Below are 23,799 nucleotides of genomic sequence, written 5' to 3'. Positions count from 1 at the left end.
TACTTTCCCATAACTGTGCTAGAATTTTGTACAAATTTCATAATTTGAAAACTTGGCTATTTGGCAGTAGTATTGTTTTCTCATTGGTGGTCAGTTGTGATACATTGAAAAGTAAAAACAGAGACTAGTATTTGTTTCCCTCCCTTAACTTTATGTAACGTAAACAATGAAACATTAATTTTTCCATATTCTTTCTCGTGTGGAAAAAAATATCCCCATAAACTGAATTAAAATGTACACTCGTTTCACTTGAATTTTCTTCTCAAAAGGAGACCAAAGTAAAGGTGTAAAATAGAACCAACAAACTGAATAATATTTAACAAATAAATGTAGCTTGGAACACAGGAGAGAGGAAGTGACAGAATTCAAGATGTGAAGGTGTTTTCTGAGCTGTGCCTGGGTAGCTTAGTCACTAAGCCACTGCCACTGCCACTAGCTGGGAAACTGCAGGCAATCTGCAAAGGAGACCTTTACCAAATGGGGCTGACAAGGATGACAGAAAGCCAGCACTACTGCTCACAGTTTTCTTTGACTCTCGGAAAAGCATCATCAAAATACTAAAAATCCTTAATTGGCAGATGTTTGAGGATCAGCCTCCTAAGTATCCCTTCCGTAGGGATCATGAAGACAAGAATAGACCATTTACAGCATGCACAGAGTCATTAAAGCAGTCATACCTCCCATACTCCTTACACGATTGAAAGAGGTAGAAAAGTACTTTGCTAAGTGCCCTCTGCCATGCACTTCACAGTGGTTTGCACTTTATGTATTATGTAGAGGTTACCATTGCCCATAAATGGAAATATCTAGGATCGAGTTCAAGTCCAGCACACAGTTTTAACCTGTCAGGAAGTTCCAGAGTTATTGCATTCCACTTGGAATTATCTCCCAGTGTTTTGAGCTACAGGCTACTGAGGTAATGCATAGATATCGGTAAATAATTGGTTTTAAAAACTGATCAGTAGGACACTGTACAAACTGTGTTGTTCAAATGGCATTTCTGCCCAGTTCGGATAATTTGTTACATATACAAATGTAACACGATATAGAAACAGTTTTCATGTAAATGTTGTATCTTTGTCTTGAATTTGAAGTGGAGTATTCTAATGCAAGTCCACTAGAAGTTGTCCCAAGATGAATGGTAGGAAGTTGAGGATTCACAGAAATACTATTCCAATGTGATAATAAAATCTTCACACACACACACACACACACACACACACACACACACACACACAATCTGCTAACTGTTGTGATGGATCAGGTTTGTAGTAAGAAAACTTAACACATCATAGATAAAAGTAAAAGTTTTCTGTCAACAAATAACCACATACTTACATACATCTAAAACTTATGTTATTAGTAAACAGCTGATGAGTATTGCAACTAAAAGAGAATCTTTTTTCTATTTATATTCTAATTTTTTTCCCAAAGTAGCACTTTCTAGTGTATGGAGTAAATTGTCATTTAATATCATTTCATGTATAAATTTACTGACTGACTGTAGAAAGGGTTACATAATTGCAGTTAACAGTCAGTGCATCTTTCAGGATCTATTTTCCAATACCGATGAATACCATAATACGAGGTCTGTTAAAAAAATTCCAGAACATTTGTAATTTCATGCCAGTAGTGCACTGGAAAAAAATGCAGTTGGCACCCCTTCAAATGCGTGTGTTTAATGTGTAACTGCCATATGTTTCATTGTTGTATGTCTGTTATTGTTCAGTGCTGTATTGAATAGAACATTGTTTCACACAGTCTGTGAATTTTGAAATGGTAGAGTTAGAGTAACAATGCATCTGCATTAAATTATCCATGAAACTCATGAAAACCTTTCCAAATGATCCAGGAACCCATACTCAGTGTTACAAATAGTTCACATTGTTTAAAAATGGCCAGACGGAAGTTAAAGATGACCCTTGTCCAGGAAGCCCATTGACGTCTACTGATGACACTCATGTCAAGAACTGTGCGTGCCAATCAAAGACCAACTGTTCAAGAAATTCCAGAAGAATGTAACATTTCAGATGGATTATCTCATGAAATCCTGACATCATCTTGGAATGCATCATGCGGCTGTCAAGTTTTGTCTCACAGCAATCTGTGAAGAGCTTTTGGACTGTGCAAATGAGAATGAGATGTTCTTTTAGAGAATTATAACTGATGATGAGATGTGGGTCTATGGTAATGTTGTTTGTGGGTTGGGAAAGGTTTTCCAAGACCAAAAAGAGGTTATCAGAGCAGGTCAAAAGTCAAAGCCATGTTGATAGTTTTCTTTGACTTTGAAGGAATTATTCATCATCAATTCATGCCACAGGGACAAACTGTTAATCACTGGTGCTATAAACATTAAACATGTGTTGCGACACCTGCAAAAATAAATAAATAAATAAATGTGAGAAGAAAACTGCTTGAAATGTGGTGAGACAGTTCATAGCTCTTGCATTGTGATAATCCACCCACACATTTATCTCCATTGGTGCTTGACTATTGCACAAAAAACAAAATCACTGTGCTGCCTCATCCTCCGTACTCTCCAGACCTGGCTCTGGAGACTTATTTTATTTCTGAAGTTGAAAATCCTGTTGAAAGAATGAAGATTTGCAATGATAGATGAGATGAAAGAAAATTCACGTCATACTAAGACTGCTTCCAGATGTGGAAAGAGCATTGGAAGTAGCCTATCTATTGTGGAGGATAGTATTTCGAAGGAGACCATGCATAATAAGTGAAAGGTAAGCATAAAAAAATTTTGTGGACAAAGTTCCAGAATTTTTTGAACAGACCTCTTATTTAATGTATTTTTGACTGTTTTCTTTAATTTTAAGACCTTCCGAACTAAACCAATTAAAGGGAAGATGAGAGATTGAAAGAGTTGAGAAGGAAAATGATTAGTGACATGTATTGCATTAAAGCAGGTCTGTCAAACTTTAAAAGCATTCTGCATACATCTACACCGGAGCAAAAATGGTTAAGTATGTAATAATATGTAATTGCATCCTCAGGTAAAGATTAATGTTAATAGACATCATGTTCTATGTCTCATAAAAACTGCCGTTCCCTTTTTTTCATGTTTATCCCTAGGACTGAAATGTACTGTGAAGAACAGAAAGGACCAGGGAAAAGAAAGTGAAAAGCGGGTGGGGTCTGTGCTCCATTATTGTTTGACAGGCCTGCTTTACAATACATTTGCATCGCTCTACAGTAGTAACAAGATTGTAAGTTTGGTAAGTCTTGCACATTTTTTTTTTATGTTTTCAGCTTCTTGTCCACAACATTTCATGGAACAATATATTTGAAGATCATTTTCTGATAATTTTAGTACATAAAAATACTACAGTTCATAAATCAAAAGTTCGAAAAAATTATTGGAATGAAAAGTATATTGCTTAAAAAGTGAATTAAGGAACATAGCATTTGCTGTGATTTTCTTAATCCATTCATATGGACACCTTACATTTTGAGTACTGGAATTACTTTGAATTAGTTATTATTATCCATTTCATAATTATTGACCCCTATCTTGGAGCTCATACTCTGATTACATCGCATGATGAACATCACTGTGTTGTACCTTGATGGATTTGTGGAAATATCTACTTTTATTTGGTGTATGAATATTACATTTTTGTTGAAAAGTTGGTGACATGCATGGTATTATTTAAGAGAAAGCTTGTTCTTCTGAGCATTTTTTGTTTGGCATCAATTTTGATAAGTCATAGAAGCCAGACTCTAATTAGGAGAAAAAAATTTTCCATGCATAGTTTCATGTTACAACCTTTTCTATTTCCAGCAGACTGTCATTATTTTCTGTTTAATCATTTCATTGCTGTAATGACAGATGTAAGACACTGTGACTGAGCCTACCATTGCAGTTATTGTGCCAGAGAGAACATGAGTGTAAAGCTGAATCTTTTGTTGGTTGCATCACATGTCATTACTAATGCATACAACCCATGTTTCTCAGTTAAGAATTTGTAAAGCAGTTGCATTACTAACTGCAGTCTTTGCAAGGCTGTGGTGAAGCATAGGTGTCATCCCAACATTCTGCCACTGTAGTAATGTGTGATAAGTGCCTATTAACCAGTGAAGAATGGCAACTTCGTACTCACATTCCAATATATCATTGCCGCATTCAGCTGTTATTGTGAGTGAACACTTGATATGCAAGTGGGTCTCGATAAATGAGCAATTAAATGTATTGTACATTTTAAAAATAAATGAAAAATTGATTAACTCGAATAAATTTTGCAGGAAAGAATGATAAATAAAATAAAACATACCTGAATCACTTTTGTTGATGACTGAAGTGTCACTGCTACTGTTGCAGTCATCTGCTTTGATCACAGTGGTCCTATTGCTATGTCAAGACTGTGGTTTTATAGCGTGTATCTGTTTTCAAGTTTGTGCACATGACTCATTGAATTCATTCAGATACTTTGGGGATCAGTTTCCAGAGCTAAATGGCATGATTGTAAATTACCGTTCATCTTGAAATACTTCTTCACCTTTGCTACATGGTTCTAGACAAGGGCCCATATAAGTTCTATGGTGTTGAATTTGCAGTGTGCCACAGGCAACCACAGACCGTTATGCACTGAGAGCAGTACATTTTTCAGAAAATATTCTTGTGATCTCAAGTGCAGACCCACATACTACTGGGGCACCTACCTGATTTAGTAAATTCCTTATATGATGTAGTAGCATTAGATGCAAGCTCTGTATTATTGCATTCCATCCATTAAACAACAGAATCCTTCTTTCATTTCATAAATGGATTTTGTAATATTAGATTTATCATCATTTATGGAGCTTGATCTGTAGCAATTGCATATCTGCTAGGAAATCGATAATGTAGTTGGATGCAGATGCACTACATGCCGATGTCAGCAGCTGCCAGCCTGAGTCAAAGCACCCATCAGTAATGAGTGGTACTGACATCAGCGAAGCCGCCAAAGGCTGACGCTATCACACACTGCCATCAATGTGAAGATGGCACAGCTCCTGGCTTCCTACCAGCCTCGTGGTTGCAATGTACCCCACCAGGAATGACAGTGTTTATGCCTTGGTACCCAGAAAGGCTGAATTCAAAGGAATATGTCCACACTGGGTAGTGATCAGCAATGATCGGGGCCCATAGGAACCGGTGTACAGTAACAAGAGACGAGGCCACCCCTAGCCCAAGCTCAAACATGCGACCTACCAGGAAGGTAATCGATAGAAAAAGGTAGTCACCTGGCATGTGACCTAGCAATGGGAAGGCACTAAGTTGTCTGGATATGTTCTCCAGCTCAGGCAGATGCCTAATGCTAGTAGAGATGATGTATTGAAAGGTGACTGGATGTTTCATCTTTCACTGCAGTAATATTTGTCTTGAAGTTAACAGCTTATGGAGGCAGTGGCATTCAGCATGACGCAAAAATCCCTATTCTGTCATGTACAGAAAACATCGGCAAGCTTAAGAGAGTGATGATTTGATTTGGGGTGGTGGTGGAGGGGGTGATGTTTATGAGAGCCTAGTGCCAGTACTGATTGCATGCTTTTACTTGGCCCCTGAGCGCAGGGTGCTAGGAGCAGAAGCTTGCAATCAGCTCATAACACATAGGCTGCTTAGGCAAGTCACACATCCTTCTCCCAAAGCAGCCAACTCACAGAGTATAAAAGAAATGAACATGTAAGGGGTTAATGTGTTGAAGAAGTGACACGAAACTTGATGTCGAATCACTATGGGGACCCTCTCTCATTTTGTGAAAGAGGGTCCAACAGCACTCACAGATCAGCACTATATTCACAGTGGTTACTTATTGTTACAGAACACAATACCGTTATGTAGGTAATGTTGGCAATGAGTGTAAACATTACTGAGTGGCACAAAGTGAGGCAATTTTCATAGATCACAGAGCAGCCAGGATAAAGTATGCAGCTGTTACTTTTCCAACAGCTGCACCCTACTCAAAGAGACAACAGGCGTTTGCAGCATAGTGTCGCCATTGTGTGATGATGATTTCATTTGTTCTGGATTTTTTGTTTAGTCATCTCCTGTAGGAGCCTAATGGAGCTGTAATATTGCCCAGCTTTACTCTTCAGAAGCACTGGCTAGTTTGTTATGCTATATCAGCTTCCTTAATAAATTTGCTAAGTGCTCTTTCATTCTGAATGTGAATGTGCCTTTTAGTGAAACAGTATCTGGACTTCAAGCTGACGTTTGCTTCCCTCTGTATGATGTCTTTTTGCTGAGCGTTGCTGTAACAGTTCATCACACCCATCAGAGTCTTGGTGCTCTAGTTCTTTGCAGAACTGCTTTGGGGACTTCCATTGATTACATTATCTCAAAATAGTGGTGGAGGCATCTGGCAAAATCTCACCAAATCTTATATTTCTGCGGGGGGGGGGGGGGGGGGGGGGGGGCAATGAAAACCTCATTTCAACCTTTTTAATTCAAAGAATATACATTATTATAACAGATAACATTTTGTTTTATATAATTAATCTTAAGCAAAGTGGCCACCAATCTTTGTAGTCTCCCTGAATTGAACCAAACATTTTATATGTGTGCATGCCCAAGATTCCCCAATTTGAAACAAGCACTGCACGAGTGTTAGATTTCATTTGGGGAGTTGTCCGTTGTGCCATTCAAAATTACTGCATTCAGTGAGTCAGTTGTGGTTTGCAATGCATATAAAGCTGATGTTATTGTGTTCACATGAATTTGCCTTAAAATTCTTACAACACTTGTGTTGAGTGGTGTGCTGACACTCATGCAAGCAAGAAGTTAAATGTTTATGGAAGGGAGCTAAAGTGAAGTTCAACGACAAGAATTCTCTTAAAGGTCATGTTAATCAAGAGACTGAAAAGCTACATAATCATATAGTTCAAAGTAAGGTACAAATAATGTCATTCATCTGCAAAGTAAGTAAAGGTTCAGTGACATTTATGTACACAACATACAAAGAAAAGGTTGGTTTTAGCTATCCTGAAAAACAGTTAAGACTATTGCTGTGGAGCCTTTTCATCTACCTGTCTCTGTTCTGCCTATCCAAATAGTACTGGGGGTTAGCTTTTTTGAAATGTATTAAAAATACTGTTTAATATGCTTCATAAATAAAACATGGATCTGTTAAACTGTTTTAATCTATATTTAAAACAGATTTTAAAAATTTCATTGTTACATATTTTTACCCAACTAGGGGGTAAGCCTCATGTGGGGAAGGGGGAGTGATACAGACAACATCACACCGAGGGGGGAGGGGGTGTCCAAATTTTAGAGAAGACCTCTCACCTGATTAATGGATCTTCCCTCAGTTTAGGAAAATACTTGAATCCTGCTCCACTCAGCATTCTGTTTCTCCTTCTGTAATTTGCACCCCATAGACACCATGAACTTTTGCTTGTCAACATTTGCTTGCACATTATGTCACCTTCTCTGTTGGCTTTCATATCTTTCTCATTCTTACAGTCAGTAATAGTAATGGTGTTAACAGCAAGTTCTTTTAGCTTTCAATGAAGTCATTTTCTGCCATTATTTTCACAGTTTACACTGCGAGGTAACAAGGCACACTACTTTGAATTGTTAGTTTATGCTATATCTATGTTAACCAGTTTGTTTTTCAGAGTAATATAATTGGTGCTAACAGATATTGGTGTGCCAAGAGAGATATTGGACCATAGGATGCCATTGAAATTAACTGTAATATGCTCAACCCTGTTTTCTGCCACTGGGGGGGTCAAACTTATACATGCCCACACCTTGCCGAAGAGCATTTGTATAGTTGTCAGTGTCTGCTTTGTAACCTGCACCAATATAATTTCCTCTGAATGGCAAACATTGGAATAGATTTCCAACACATCCTTGGGTACTGCAGTTCTCCTAGCCTCAGTTTCTGGTAGCTTTTATCCTACAGCTAGCCTCTGTCTTCAGCTCTATTCCTAACACATTTCTTGCTCTTTCCTCTCAGTAATTGTTTTCTCTCACTGGATTTCAAGGCTGTCTGGATCTCGGATCTGTACACTAAGCTGTTTGTATAAGAATAAGAAAAAAAATTTATTACTGCACTGTTGATCAGAATAAGAACTGTGAAATGTAACTTTCAGTTGCTGCTGCTAGGGTGCAAATCTATTAGGGACAGCAACTAATAAATAAAATTTTAAAAAAATGCTCGACTCTGACCCATAACCCTCTTTGTATGGTGTGCAATGCACATGGAAAATGTGGCCATCCTGTTCACAAAGAAGTGAAGGACGACAATCTGCAGTCAGGAGGTAGGTGGTAGGCGTACCTGTGGAGTTTCAAATGTTGACCAAATGTTCAGAATGTTGGATGGCTCACAAGAGTGAAATGTTATCATATAATAAAAGACAAAAAAGAGTTTGTGGCAGTAAAATTGTTCCCCTAAATCATCTGTAGTTTGGGAAGGCATCACAAGGATTTCTGGTAATGATGCAACATGTTCTGTTAATACTGTCATGAGGAATGGGATTCTCCAGACCAGCAAAGGAAATATCACCCAGAGTATTTTAGTCGAATTATCCTCACCTCCAGGCAGTATCCAACTTTCCACCACCAGCACTCAGCCTCTTAGAGAAACAGTTGTTTCCTATATTTACCATTTATCAATATGGGATCAGTATTTGACATTTGACACGATGTTGCCTTTGTGACAGCAAGTGAAAAATAGGCCCTATCTTCCCAGCATGTCAGCAGGTGATAATTAAATGCACAGCAGCATGTCTTAGCACCACCTAGAAGTTTTAACTTCATATATGTTGTTGTTGTTGTTGCTGCAGTCTTCAGTCCAACAACTGATTTTATGCAAGTTTCTTCATCTCTGCATAACTACTGCAATCTGTGTGCATTTGAACCTGCTTAGTATGATCAAGCTTTGGTCTCTCTCTACAATATTTACCCATCCCCACTTCCCTCCATTACCAAATTAATCATTCCTTATTACTTCAGGTTGTGTCCTGTAAATCTCTCCCTTCTCTTAGTCAAGTTGTACCACAAACATATTTTCACTGTGAATCTTTTCAGTACTTGTGTGTTGCTTATCCGATCTACCCATCTAACCTTTGCATTATTCTGTAGCACCATATTTTTAAAGCTGCTTGTTTTCTTTCCGGAAAGCATTTGACACAGTGCCCCATTGCAGGCTGTTAATGAAGGTACAGGCATGTCAGTTCACAGATGTGTGAGTGGCTCAAAGACTTCTTAAATAATAGAACTCACTATGTTGTCTTTGATGGCGAGTGTTCATCAGAGACAAGGGTATCGGCAAGAGTGCCCCAGGGAAGTGTTATAGGACTGCTGTTATTCTCTATATACATAGCTGATTTGGCGGACAGGGTGAGTGGCAGTCTGCAGTTGTTTACTAATGATGCAGTGGTGTAGGTAAGGTGTCAAATTTGAGTGACTGTAGGAAGATACAAGACAACTTAGGCAAAACTTCTAGTTGGTGTGATGAATGGCAACTAGCCCTAAATGTGGAAAAATGTAAGTTAATGTGGATGAGTGGAAAGAAAAACTTGTAATGTCCAGATACAGTATTATTAGTGTCCCACTTGACACGGTCAAGTCATTTAAATATCTGGATGTGACCTTGCAAAGCGATATGAGGTGGAACGAGCATGTGAAAATTATGGTAGGGAAGGTCTATGGTTGACTTCAGTTTATTGGGAGAATTTTAGGAAAGAGTGGTTCACTTGTAAAGGAGACTGCATGTAGGACACTTCTGTGACCTAATTTTGAGTAATGTTCAATTGTTTTGGATCTGTACGAGGACGGATTGAAGGAAGGCATCGAAGCAAGTTAGAGACGAGCTGCTAGATATGTTACCAGTAGGTTTGCACAACACTTAACCTTCGGGAACTCGAATGGGAATCCCTATAGGGAAGATGTCGTTCTTTTTGAGAAACACTATTGAGAAAATTTAGAGGACCGGCATTTGAAGCTGACTGCCGAACAATTCTACTGTCGCAGACATACATCATACATAGGACAATGAAGATAAGATATGAGAAATTAGGGCTTATACAGAGGTATAAAGACAGTTGTTTCTCTCTATATATATTTGCAAGTGGAATAGGAGAGGAAATGACAAGTAGTAGCTTACAGATTATCTATATAGATGTAGATGTTTCTCATGTGTTTCCCCAAATAGCTGTAGAAAAAACCTTTTAGTGCATTAATTTATATTTGATATTAGCATTTTGTCTTTTTAAAGAGAAAATAGATACACATATGCATGTGCCATGCAGAGTCTTTTTGTTGTGCTTACTGTGACTCAGTGTTTCCATTGCATGGTGAGTAGCAGCTTTACTTCTCCTAATATTGTTTCATTCCATCCTGGATTTTCCATTGTTCAATATGCATTTTATATTGTCTTTATTTCAGCCATCATCAGAAATTTTGCTGCTCAAATAGCAACATTTATCTTCTATTTTTAGTGTCTCATTTCCTAATCAAATTCCCTCAACATAAGCTGATTTAATTAGACTACATCCCTTTCTCATCTGCTGTTTTCTGTGTCTCACTTCTTGATCAAATTCCCTCAACATAATGTGATTTTAGACTACATTCCAATCCCTTTGTTTTATGTTTGTTAATGTTCATTTTTTCGAGATGCTATCTATTCCATTTAGCTGATCTCCAAAGTCCTTCACTTCTCTGACATTGTTGTAATGTCATCTGCTAACTGTATTAAAAAAAAATTAACTTTAATTCACTTTCTAAATTTCTCCTCGGTGTCCTTTACTGTACAGTCTATTTACAGATTAAATAATATGGGCTTATAACTGAGGTCTGGCTTCCCTACAAGCTGCAGGTGACCTTTCACTTCCAGTATTTTGTCACCGATAACTTCAAAATTTCAAAGAGTGTATTCCTGTCAGTATTGTCAAAAGCATTTTCTAAATCTACAAGTTCTATGAATGTAGGTTTTCCATTCTTCAGTTTATGTTCTAAGATATGTAGTAGGGTCAGAATTGCCTGTCTTGTTCCTACATTTCTGTAGAACTCAAATTACTCTCCCAGGTTGGCTTCTATTAGTCATCCAATTCTTCTTATACATAATTCATGTTGGTATTTTCCAGTCATGACATATTAAACTAACAGCTCTGTAATGCTCACCCTTTCACTGTCTGTGTTCTTTGGTATTGCAATTATTATATTACTCTCGGACCCTGGAAATATTTCTGCTTTTCCACATGTCCTGTTGCCAGATGGAACAGCTTTGGCACAGTTGATTCTCTCAAGGGCATTAATAACTCTAAGAGAATGTCATCTTTGCCCGGTGTCTTGTTTTGACTTAGCTCTTTCAGTCCTCTGTTAGGTTTTTCACATGGTACTGCATTATTGTTCTCATCTTCCCATTCATGTTCCTCCAGCGTAATTCTGGGTTTTTCATTTCTTATGTATGTGCCTTCCACATTCTAACCATCCTTTCTTTGCTTAGTTCTGGCTTGCAACTGGACTCTTGTCTCTATTTGTACAGCTGTTTTCTTTCCTCAAGACAGTTTCTTATACTTTAGCATGTAACTTTCCTATACTCATGCACACTTCTACAGCTTTGCAATTATCTTGTGCTCTCCCACTTTGCACCTACTATCAGTCTCATTATTTAGATGTCTGTCTTCCATTTTTCCTGCTTTGTTTTTTTATACTTTCTACTGCTTCAATGAAGTTTAGTATCTTGTGTGTTATCTAAGTACTTATACTGGACCTTGTGTTTTTTGACTAACTGTTCCTCTAGGGAAAGGATGGAAAGTTTCATGTATCTGGGAATTATTATGCAGGAAAATGATAGAAATGACAAAAGAGAAAAGTGATGTTCAAGGAAATATGATAGTTTTTTGAGGAGTAAGAGAGCCATGACATGGAAGAAATAAGTATGTAGAAAAGTAAGAGGGTGAATTCTGCTGTATGCTGCAGCAGCCTGAGTCATGAATGCAAGGAAAAAAAGTGAGACACAGGCAAGTGAAATTAAAATTTTCGAGTCAGGCAGGTTTAACATAATGGGAAAGATTGGAAATGAAAGTGTGAGAAAGGTTCCCTGCAAGAGAAGATTAAGTAATGAAGTATTAAAATGGTATGAGCATGCAAAGAGAATGCCTGAGAAAAGGATGAGTAGAACAATACATGAGATTAAGGTGGAGGGAAGGAGACCAAAGTGGAGGCCAAGTGCAATAACTAAAAGGAATGGAAGAAAGCATTCGGAAGACTGGTGACTGTGAGACGGCGGGAAGACCAAAGAAAATGGAGAAGCATACACCAAGTAGACCCTTTCTGTGGCAGGAAACTGCAAGATGATGATGACGTTAGTGGTATCTTATCATATCCTTTTATTCAAGAGAATGATATCCTTCAAGTTTGTATTTGAAGGGCAAAGTTACTTTTTTAATCACCACTCATATGTAAGTGTGGCATCTGTGAGTATAGACGGCTTATGGAAATTTCAGTGCAGATGCCCACAACATCTGAACTGTTGCAGGGCTCAGCCAAAAGCTGTGAACAAATGGATACTACTAGCATATGACATGTTGAGAATTTGGGTTGGATGGGAAGTGAGCCCGGATGGCCAAGGCAGCTAAGGCAACCAGTCATATGAAGCAGGAAACCCATGTTCAAGTCCCAGTCCAGCACAAATTTTCACTCGTCACCATTGTACCTATTTCAGTGTCCAGTTGCGGCCAATGTGTTGTCATTTCTCTCAAAGTCTTGTGTGTGTATGTGTGTATTAGTTCTGTCGAGACACGTATAGCTCATATAGCACTAGTAATATATTAAACTCACTGTAAGGACTGTTGTTCAGTGTTCCTTATTCATGGATAATTTATAAGTTTTCTGTTCTTCTTCAAACTGTCCAACAATTAGTTGATAAGACTGTGGAACTGGGGTGGGAAAAAATACTGGTTTGAAATTTTTTCTGCACAGAAATCTGTATGACTCCTTTTTAACCACTCGTATCTTGCCTTTAATCTTCCAGAATTTTGGAATGAACTACGCCATTTTCAGTTTTAAAAATTTGTGTCTGTTACTTTTGATGATTACCCTACCTGGTTGCCACACCAGAGAAACCTGAATAAGTATGTTTTCACAATATTTGAGATAACCGACAAAATTTGATTTTGTTCTAAATGAATTATACCAAGCAGGACGACTCCTATTTGCTGCTCCTTAGTTTTCCTTGGCCATGCCCTGAGGCTTCAGCTAGCTGAAATATTTATGGCTGTAGCATTCTGCTGTGTGCCAATTCAGTTTGGTATCCAGGGAAATGAGCAAATGGACATTGCAGTCAGGGAAGCTTGTCAGCAGCATTTTGTCCTCGTGCTAAATCTTTTATCACAGTTGAGTTAAAAGCCCATCAGCCCTTGTGGGGAAGAGAGGTTAAAAGTGATGGACAATATGGAAAACCAACTGTCTTGCTGTGCGATACTTCCTCCTTATCACAGAAAAGACAGAATGTCTCTGACCTGTGTCTTCTTAGGACATTGTCTGCGTGTATGTAGCCTTCTATTGGCAGGAATAACCACTTGATAATGAAACATGTGGCAAAATCATTTCAGATCACTGCAGTGTAAGTGTATATTATGTGCTCATGAGTGTAAGTCTATATTATGTGCTCATGACAGGGCAGAGGCAACATTAAGTGGCGATCTGCCCCTTTGTTAGTTCACGTTGAAGTATGTATTTTAAAATTTTGTGATTTGTCCAGACTCCAATCTTAATGCCTTCACTGCTACAGATGTACTTAGCACAGGCCATTCTGAGTGCTGTGTCATTAGCACCAAAGTTGATTACCTATGTCCAGATCTTTCCTAAGAGACCAGTTCTTGCCTCGTGCATTACTTCTGTCAAGCCTTCTGGCTCTGTTCTGAATACTTCAAACACAGCTTGTGAGATACATGCTGTATAACCCGTACATCCAGTCTCTCCAGTTTGTTTGTGCTTTTTGTGCATGGTAGCACAATAATTCATTTATAAACAGTTCATGAGGGAAACAAAGTGCTTACTAGGAGACACTTTTGATGTATCCAAATAAATTTTGAGCCCATGAATAAAATTAATTGTTCTCAGGTAAACTTCAAGGCCAGAGCCAGAAATCAATGTTTTCGAAAACAAACTCTTTCCTGTAAGTCAGAGTAAATTGATCACATTGTGAAGAGATGGAACTGCATATTTTTTATTAATTGATACTATGTACGTGGTGTATTTACTTCATGAATTGAATATTGCTGCATATGAAGAATCAATTCTGTCTGTTGCCAACATACTACTTCAGTTGGAGAGATGCTACAAACTCAGAATCTTTAAGTGTCTGAATACTTTTTACAACATGCGTACATATTTTCAGTCTTTTTTAAAAAGGTAATCTACCTTTAAACAACAAGAGACTTTCATCAATGCAAAACTTTTGATGTGGACTAAATATACAACAAAATGTTGTAAGAGCTTTATTGACAATATTCCTAATTTCAAACAAACTGTCACCTCAAAGTACTCATTGGGTGGTCACTAAAGTGTAGCACTCACAAAAGTAAAGTAAATGAGTCTCAGGACATAAATGTCTGAAAACCGGAGTGTTTAAAAGTATATCTTTGGACCAAAAATCACTTATTTTCAACTTTTTAACTTGAATCATTAGAAGACAAATAGCAAAGTTCTTCAAATCCAGTATCTTTCCACTTTGACGGTCTAGCATACCCAGGTTCTGGAGTATTTTACCTGGGGAATACATAAAATCAATTTTCATCTGCTATAAACTGCAGAAATATGCAAAATTACAGTGTTCTTGTGTCATTAACCACTTGACATTTGTGTCCTCAAGCCGAGTCATCAAATGTGTGCTTTAGTGTCTGCAAATTAATTTGTTTCCAATCAAAATTGTCATTAAGGCATGATTTTTCTGAAGCTTTTTGCTATCACTTTCTGATTCTGAGTAACTGTGACTATACAGCTTGTAGCAGCTTCAAACTAGTGTGCTCTACCAGCTGATGGAAAGGGATGAGAACTACTATGTTGAGATTCCATTGAAGACTCATCAGTGTCCTAGCATCTGAGAATCTTGAAAATAATTTTACATTATCTTAAATTACACAAAATCTTAATTATTGCCCTAGTCAATCAATAAATAATTTGTGCTATCTGATTTGGAGAAATATAGTAACAAAACTACAGTGTCAAAGTTCAGAATCCAGCAACCATTGAGGCAAAATAGGCAGTTGAAGTTGTAAGGATCCAAACTTTCACTGTTAGTTGTTTAGCAAGTTAATTAGTTTCTGGCAATTTAAAGTATGTTCTCAGAAAGAGTGAAATATGTACATTCAAGTGAATGGTACCAGCACTTCATATTCTGCCTACTAGCTCAAAATGTTTCTGCATTAAATACTATAGTAAGAGTCTCAATTAGCTTTTAGTAAAACTAGTTGCATTATTGAAATCTATAGGTCCAATATAATCAACCAGACAATAAATTTAACTGGAACTTTGCTTCAATAACACTTTGACATGTCCTTGGGGATATTTCTCTCATGTTGTGTGTACAACAGTTCTGAAAATAAAATGAGTAACCAAGAAAAATTTAGTTATTCATGGGAGAAGGAAACATAAAAAATGGAGGACTTTCCAACTTGTTATGTCTGATACCACTCCTACCCCTCTCCTGCCATTGAATTATACAGTTAGTGAGAAATAGCTGACTCAACAGTCCATAAGATACTAAATTATTTACCAAAACATAATAAAAAAGTTTCGTGGCACTTTAAAGAAATTTTTGCCCAAAATACTACAATTGTGAATCATCTAATTACCTTCCTTGACCATCTTGTGACATAAAATTTACAGAACCTCAAAACATATGTATATTCTGTTTCACCATACAAAAGAACAAGTTCCCTTTTGCGTATTTCTTTAGAAAGTTTTTCTTTTTACTATGAATGATTACAGGAGAAAAATTCTTTAAATCTTTTATCTGTCTCACAGTTTCTCTGTGAACACTTCTAAACACTGCTGTAATTTAGCCAGCTCCTTCCACAAGTTCAAATCAGAGATCCACGTTTAAGAACCTCAGTCAGTGTCCTTGGACAGTGATACACTCAGGAATCATGTATAAAGAAGATACAAAATCCTCAACTTTAGTACACTAACAATTTTTATCTCTAAAATTGTAAAAAAGTGCTTTCTTATTAATTATACACTGCTCACATATTGGAAATGCACATAGATATCAGTACAATACAATACATAAATGAAACATGCAAAAAGAATGGAAAAGAGTGAAAGATGCTTCGAATATCCAAATGGTCTGCTCCGAAATATGACCATGTAACTTTCTTGAAACTGAACTTTAATTAGTATAATTTACAGAATTTGACTCTATATTTGCAAAATTTACCTTTTTCTTTTTTGCTAATTCGTGTTAGAAAACTATCAAGTTTTAGTTCATGTATTGAAAATGGTTAATTGTCAAAACCTTTTTGTGAAAGTCTTATTGTTTGAAATTACTCGAAATGAAACTTAAATGACAGGTACACATCACATAGGCAGTAAGAACAATAATCTCATGAAAATGAACTGTGCTACGGTATATACTCAACATTTCTTAAACAAATTAGTTCTTCAACTAGCTGTACCAAATAATTTTTCACTGATTTTCATTAGTACCTTCATTTTTCATGTAAAATATCAAACTTTTCCTGACTAATATGCCACACTTTTTCAGGCACTAGTTTACTTCGTACTACGTGGATTTGTCATCGCAATAAAAAATACTCTCTTGTAAATCATTGATTTTTTTATTATAAACAAGATGACTGCAGAAGTGCAGCCACAGAATAAACTACTACAAAACTACTAAACTACTACAAAAAAGACTAACAATTGCTGCTTCGTATAGACCTCATAATGCTTCATTAAACTTGTCACTTCTTGTACCTCATATTTTGTCGCTTCATTACTATATACATCTCCATTACTTAATATGTCTCTTGCATATATGCCTCATTACTTCATTAAGTAAACATCAAAATCCCTTCACAAAAAATGGAACATGTCACATTACTAACAAGACATTTCTTTGTAGTATATAACTGACAGAACCTTATTTAATTCAGTCTTCTACATCAGCCTAAAGGACTATTTTATGACAAACACACTAACTGACAAGATAATCTATTGTATCTTACTGACATAAATATTTGCTTTAAACTGAACAAATGACATTATATTGCTATCAGATATTTACGTAAATAATACTGAATTAATTATTAAAACCATTTCTTTTGCTGCTTCTGTACAAATTATCATTGATTTATAGTCTTACAGGTTTTTTTTTTTTTTTTTTTGGTCTTTGTAACAATCTGTGAAATGTATCCTCAGTTGAAAATATGGACAGCCGTCAGTTTTATATTGGAATGAAGACAATGAAAATATGTACTGGATTGGGGGTTGAACCCAGCTTTCCCACTTATCGCAAGCGGTTGCCTTACCATTAGGCTATTGGAGTGTGACACATGGCCAGACCCATGCTTCCATATGTCGTTAACCTGCAGTCATACATTCATTATGTATATTCCCCTGTATAGGGAGACATTTTAATTGAAAGTCACTTGCCTGGTATCAATGTATAAATACAATATTGCAGTGCCTGTGTTGTTCAGAATTACAATGCAGTGTTCCTTCAGACATACATGTCCAAAGGAACAGGCACTGCAGCTACTACAGTCGTTGTGAAATACATGAAATGTATCTACAGTTGCAAATATGGACAACCATAAGCTGTATAATGGAATGACAACAATGAAAATTTGTGCTGGACCAGGTTGAAGAGGCCGGCTGGAGCGGCCGTGTGGTTCTAGGCACTACAGTCTGGAACCGCGAGACCGCTACGGTCGCAGGTTCGAATCCTGCCTCGGGTATGGATGTGTGTGATGTCCTTAGGTTGGTTAGGCTTAAGTAGTTCTAGGGGACTGCCTCAGAAGTTAAGTCCCTTAGTGCTCAGAGCCATTTGAACCAGGTTGAACACAGATTTCCCACTTAACGTGAGTGGTCACTATGTTGTTAGGCTATCCGACGATGCCCCACGGCCAGACCTCAACTTCCGTATGTTGTCAACCATGTGCCCTTAACTGTACACGTACATTCATTATGTATATTCATGTACAGGTGAGACATCTTAATTGAAATTTGCTTGCCCAATGTCTGTGGATAAATATGATACTACAGTGCTTGTGTTGTTCAGAAGTACAATGCAAAATGCTCTTTCGGACATGTGTGCATGCATACATACTTGTCCGAAGGAACATTGTATCATTTTTCTGAACAACACATGCAGTGCAATATCATAGTTTCTACAATCTTTTTTAAAAAATTCACATTTTCTCATATTTTGGATTAAATCACTATTTTTACATCAATTTTTGCTGAAAGAGATGTGATATTTGCCAAAATTTCCTCATTAATATACTTAACAACAAAATAAGACACTTTTTTCTAAAATTTCTGCTGACAAATCTTTTGCTTCCATTCTCTTATCTTTTATCAATATGAACTGACATACAAAACTTGTAATTACAAGCGCACAGAAAATTTGATTACTGGAATACAGGTAGCAGAAGATAATTAACCTTTGTCTTTACCAACAATGTATAGGATAGTCAGGAGATTGAGTGATTCCAGAAAGGAAGAGTGAAATCGCACAGCTTGGGAAAGCATTATGTGCCAAATAGTGTCCTAAAGAGTAGTGAACCTCCTACTTACTGGTGAATTCACTGTTAATTTGATCCCTTGCCACCTAATTTGTTTTTGCAGCATTGAGTGAAATCCCACATTCACCTTTCAGAAAGTTTGCCAGACCAGTGCAAAACACAATGAAATCTCTGAATGTCTGACATCCAGCGAATGCAAATGCATTCACCATTACCATCTACCTTGTGTTTTGCTCATTTACGTTGAACATTAGATACTTTATTGCTAAACACATACGTTTTACATCCATTATTAACATAATCATCAACTTTGTTAGCCATTTCATTTAATAAATGCCCACAGTCTGTTTCAACATCAGCAAAAATACCATTATTTACAGCAAAATTTGCTGATCGACTCCCAGTTAGTGTACATCAGCAATATTCCTTTGCACTACATCAGAAATCAGTTCATTACTTGTCAATATTTACATCAACATTTGTCCGCACTATCCCCAGATCATCAACGTCAATTTTCTTTAAGTATCCTCATACTGAGGAGTGATCAAAGACAGTTTGAAAGAATAACTATTTATTAACAAAACAAAACTTAATTATAATGTCCTTAGATGAATACCAACACAACTACATACAACAAAAATGTCTCTCATGTGATGTTGTCTATAATGTGCCAACATGACAGACCCCAGAGTTACAGTAGGTGGCGGCATGAAGATCTGGGACTTCATTGAGTTGGTGCTGCCGTAAACTCACTTAGCATGGTTCGACGGTGTCCTAAATAGTCAGATGCCGATGGATATCCGTGTGACACTGTGAGGGCACGTGACCTGGTGTAGCAAAAGAGTGCCCTGCTGACTGCTGCAACAGGCACACTGCCTGTAGGTGAGGTTGGCATGACCAGATACTATGGAGGCAAAAAGTAAGTCCATGGTAAACAGCCCAGCCCATACACAGAAAATATTTCAGTGTTGATGAGAGCTGTTTACATGCGTCTGGCTGGCGGGGCGACTGCCCACATGGCCTGCCTGGTGTGCAGACAAATAGACTACCAGGCAGATACAATACTTCTGTGCTTTGTCTTGTAGACAATATCACCACCACTATTACAGAAACATGGCTCAATTACTTCTGAATTGTCCTGATAAGAATCAGTAACTGCTATCTCCAGGCTCTCATAACTTAGGTTTCCAATTGTATTTTCCTTTGACAGCTTGTCAATACTAAAAGATTACAATCACATACAACAGGTTAAGTTATGTGATGATGGCCTAAGAAGTCGAAAGCCGGTTCATAATGAACTATTAAATAACTGTTATTGTGGAACATTAATACTGTGTATTTTAACATCACCTTTTTCTTTCAGAACACGCCATCTGAAATGTAAGCGGCAGGACTGTGAAGAATTCATTGTCCTGCATCTTGGATTTCTTGACTATACACATTACATCCTCACCATCCATTTCTATGGCCTTGAAAGTTTTCATCAGCGGTACACAATCCGTGATGTAACATTCTATGTAAGAAATATGTTTGTTTCTATGAATTTTAGAGCTAGATAATAATTTCACTGGTTTTTCAACTTCTAATCTATTTCATATTCATTATATTTTGTGTTTGTTATTAGTACTTTTCCCTAAATCTGATGTATCACAGTCTTTTTTAAAGAAATTTATTGTTTATGAGAGAGTAGCAAGCACTTAAGTTACTATTTCTTTTCTTTGCAGTTCAAGAGCTACAATCCTGCCTTCACTCAGATTGAAATCTGGTTCCGTTTTATTTTCTTACTTATTACATTTGCTGTCACAGTAAGTGCATTCCATTTACAATCCTGGAAACATAGTAATCATTTGTATTTAAAATTATATTTTATTAACTCTGTTATTCATGCTCTGTTATATAATATTAATCTGCAAGATAACAGTGTACAAAGCATAAAGCTTCTAGTGCTGCAATAAGTAATATGAACAGTGATATAACTAGTTCAGTTCATAACAGCCTTTTGTTTATAAATGTCACTGTAGATTGTAATTCAGTTTGATGATGTGTTAAGCAGACATTGTTACCCATAGCCAGGTACTTGTAACAATGAAGATGTAAGTTTCACATCTGACCTGTCAAAGTGATGATTAAAAATAGTGATACCACAAATGACATGCTAAGTAAAAAAAAAAAAAAAAAGAAAGAACAGGTTCTGAAGACAAAAATTTAAAGTAAAAAATTCCTTTTTGTAAGTTTAGAATAGGTGTAATGTTAACTTTTTAGAGAACTACCTTACATCAGTGAAAGTTTGTAATTTTGATTAGACAGAATATGTTAAAAAATAAATAAGATGTCACATTCAAGTCTTCTTATACTCGGGTAAATACAGTATACAGCAATACCCTGGACTTATACGATAGGTGGGACAGAACGATAACCTTGAAAGTCAAATTCATGTGAGTCATGATTCAATTTTGTATATAAATACATACAAATTATGTTCAGCTGAGACCAGAGACTAAAGAAAACAATGTAATTTAGAAGAAAATTTTTTAGTAAAATGTTCAACAATACAGCAAATTATATTACACTAGGTGTTATACAGTGCAACAACGTAAAGTAAAGTCATTCTGATGTAGAAAGCTTCATAAAAATTAACAGTGTCATCTGACGAATCAATTTATTGTTCTCACAAAAAATTTCCTCTGAGCATGCTAACAAATTTTTTATTCTCTACTTTTGAGCAGAAATGTGCATTTTGTTGGAGTCTTTTTTTTCCAATATTTAAAATCATTTTTTCAGTTGAAATGAGGCCTTGTGTCAAATTTTCAACTGTAGTTTGATCCTTTGCTTGAACTGCGTTTGTTCATTGTTTTGCTCTTGCTCTTGCAGTTCTATAAGCTCAATTTTCAGCTCGTGATTATATGAATCCATCAGTTTTTTAGTGTCACCACCGTCAACTCTAAATTTAACTGTCTGGCAAGATCAAGCACTTCTTCAGTCGCATTATCGATTTGTTAGGATCTGGTGCTGATTCCCCCAGGGTTTCAGTGGTGAAAAAATGTATACAGTTTTTCCAGGCATCATTTAAAGTTTTCTGTGGAATTTCATTCCACGACTGTTCATTAATTCTCATGGCATGTTAAACATTGAATTGCTTCCAAAAATTTTTAACAGAGAACTTGTTGTTTTGTCTCATAGCTTCATGTAGATGGGCAAATGGTCATCTCTTGTACTATGCTTTAACTGTTTCAATGACTCCTTGGTTCAGCAGTTCCAGGAAGCTGGTTGTTTTTGGTAGCAAAAATACAAATTTCACACATGGGTCCAAATTAATTATTGTTAACAGAAGCATGACCTGGTGTTTAGTTGAGTAATAGCATCACTGCAAATGGGATTTGTTTTAACTCGCAGTAACGTTCGACTTCATGTATGTAGTGATGACCAAAGCAGTCCTCAAAAAGGGAAGTTGTCACTAAAGCCTTAGCTAAAGCTTTTGACTTCCAAACCACAAGCAGCCCAGCTTCAGATGTATTTTTGAAAGCTGTTGGACTATCTGAGAAATAAATTAAGAGAGGTTTTAATGCACAATCACCAACTGCATTCACACCAACCAGCACTGCCAATCGATCTCTGGTGACTTTTACGCTGTATATGGTTTGGCTGGTATGGCCACCTTCTTCTATCATAGCCTTGAGTTTCTCTGGTACAGTACTGCAGTCTCTTTATCAGTGCTTGCCACCTCTTCACTTTCTCCAAAGCTATGCCAATTATAATGACTTTTGACTTGGCTAAACCATCCATTCCTAGCTTTAAACATCTCATCTTTGGCTGCCTCCCCAGCCGTGCCTTTCAGTCTCTCAAAACTCAGTTTAGCATGAGAGCATACAGTGTTCTAATCAACAGGACAGTTTGTCACTCTTAATTGATTGTCACATCATAATTTTAACATTGTTTCCATCTGAGCAATGACACTATGATGTTTACTAATGATACTTGAATTCAGAAATTGAGCATTTGTCATAGCTTTGAGAATTGCTTTCTTTACGTTTATAATTGTTCTGACTGTTGTTTCTTGCGCATCAAACTTCTTTGCCATTTCAAAAATTTTAATTTTTGTGTTAAACTCTGGTTATATTATGTTTTCTTTCAAAAGATAATGATTTTCTTTTCTTGTTTGAAGCAAACAAATCAGCTCTGCTTTGTTTGGATGACATAGTTAAAATCTACCTATCCAGCTCCACAGATAAAATGATTCCATGCAAAGTATATCCAAACCTGTTGTAAGCCAAACACTCTGTGGGCAGAGTGAGGGAATAGAGATGCGTGGCATTCTAACGTATGAATCATGTATCTCTGGATTTGCATAAAATGGTGTAGCACAGGTCAGAATATTGCTGTAGTATTAGGACCAAATACAACGTCCACAAAGACTTTGGAGCTTGACATTGGTATATGAAAGATTCAGACATGTGAACACACTCAGAAATCTGCCAGAGCATACTAAATGTGTTATTATTGATGTGGTAGAGTTCAGCAACATTCATTTTCTTAAAAGAAGTAATTTTCATGCAGTGAAGCTGTTTTCTCATTTGAAATAAACAGTCGAATTCATTTCATTTGCAATTAGCTTATTTTGCCGTCTTGAGAATTATCTTGTTAAATTACACAAAAATTACTTTATATACTTACAGCACATCATGATCCTCACAGAAGTCTACAAAGAACAATATGTAATGGTATCTCACATTATGAAAAAAGGTCATAATTTGTGTGTGTAATTGAGTGATAATCCCCTAGGAGGCTAAATTAGCTAATCATAGATGAAATGAAAGAAAAGTATTTATTTCAAATAAAGAACTGTCATGCTCAAGAAAATGACTTATTTCAGGAAATTCGATGTGTTACAGAACGTTCTTGTGGGCGATGTCTTTTACTCTATTAAAGATTGTCTTCACAGAAACTTTTAAAATATGTTTGTTAATTAGTAATATAATTAATATTAGCATTTCAATATTTCACAGTATTAAAGCCATTTCATTACATTTTACTTAAACAAAATGTTTAGCCTTGATTTCTACCCACATCCCAGAGACCTCTTTCAGTGGTATGCATGTAAGC

The 23,799-nt window shown here is 36.6% G+C and overlaps 1 protein-coding gene across 3 annotated transcripts in view; it reads left to right on the top strand.

The window, feature by feature from the left end:
- LOC126336589 (transmembrane protein 181) overlaps nt 1-23,799 on the top strand; it is a 176,223-nt gene that overhangs the window by 99,005 nt on the left and 53,419 nt on the right. For all 3 annotated transcript variants that reach the window (XM_050000449.1, XM_050000450.1, XM_050000447.1), the window contains exons 6-7: nt 20,063-20,216; nt 20,424-20,504. In XM_050000449.1, coding sequence (XP_049856406.1) covers nt 20,063-20,216; nt 20,424-20,504 — 235 coding nt within the window. The remainder of the gene's footprint in view (nt 1-20,062; nt 20,217-20,423; nt 20,505-23,799) is intronic.

The sequence above is a fragment of the Schistocerca gregaria genome, chromosome 2, assembly GCF_023897955.1.
Source record: "Schistocerca gregaria isolate iqSchGreg1 chromosome 2, iqSchGreg1.2, whole genome shotgun sequence".
Taxonomy (NCBI): Eukaryota; Metazoa; Arthropoda; class Insecta; order Orthoptera; family Acrididae; genus Schistocerca; species Schistocerca gregaria.
This window is presented reverse-complemented; position numbering and strand designations above follow the sequence as displayed.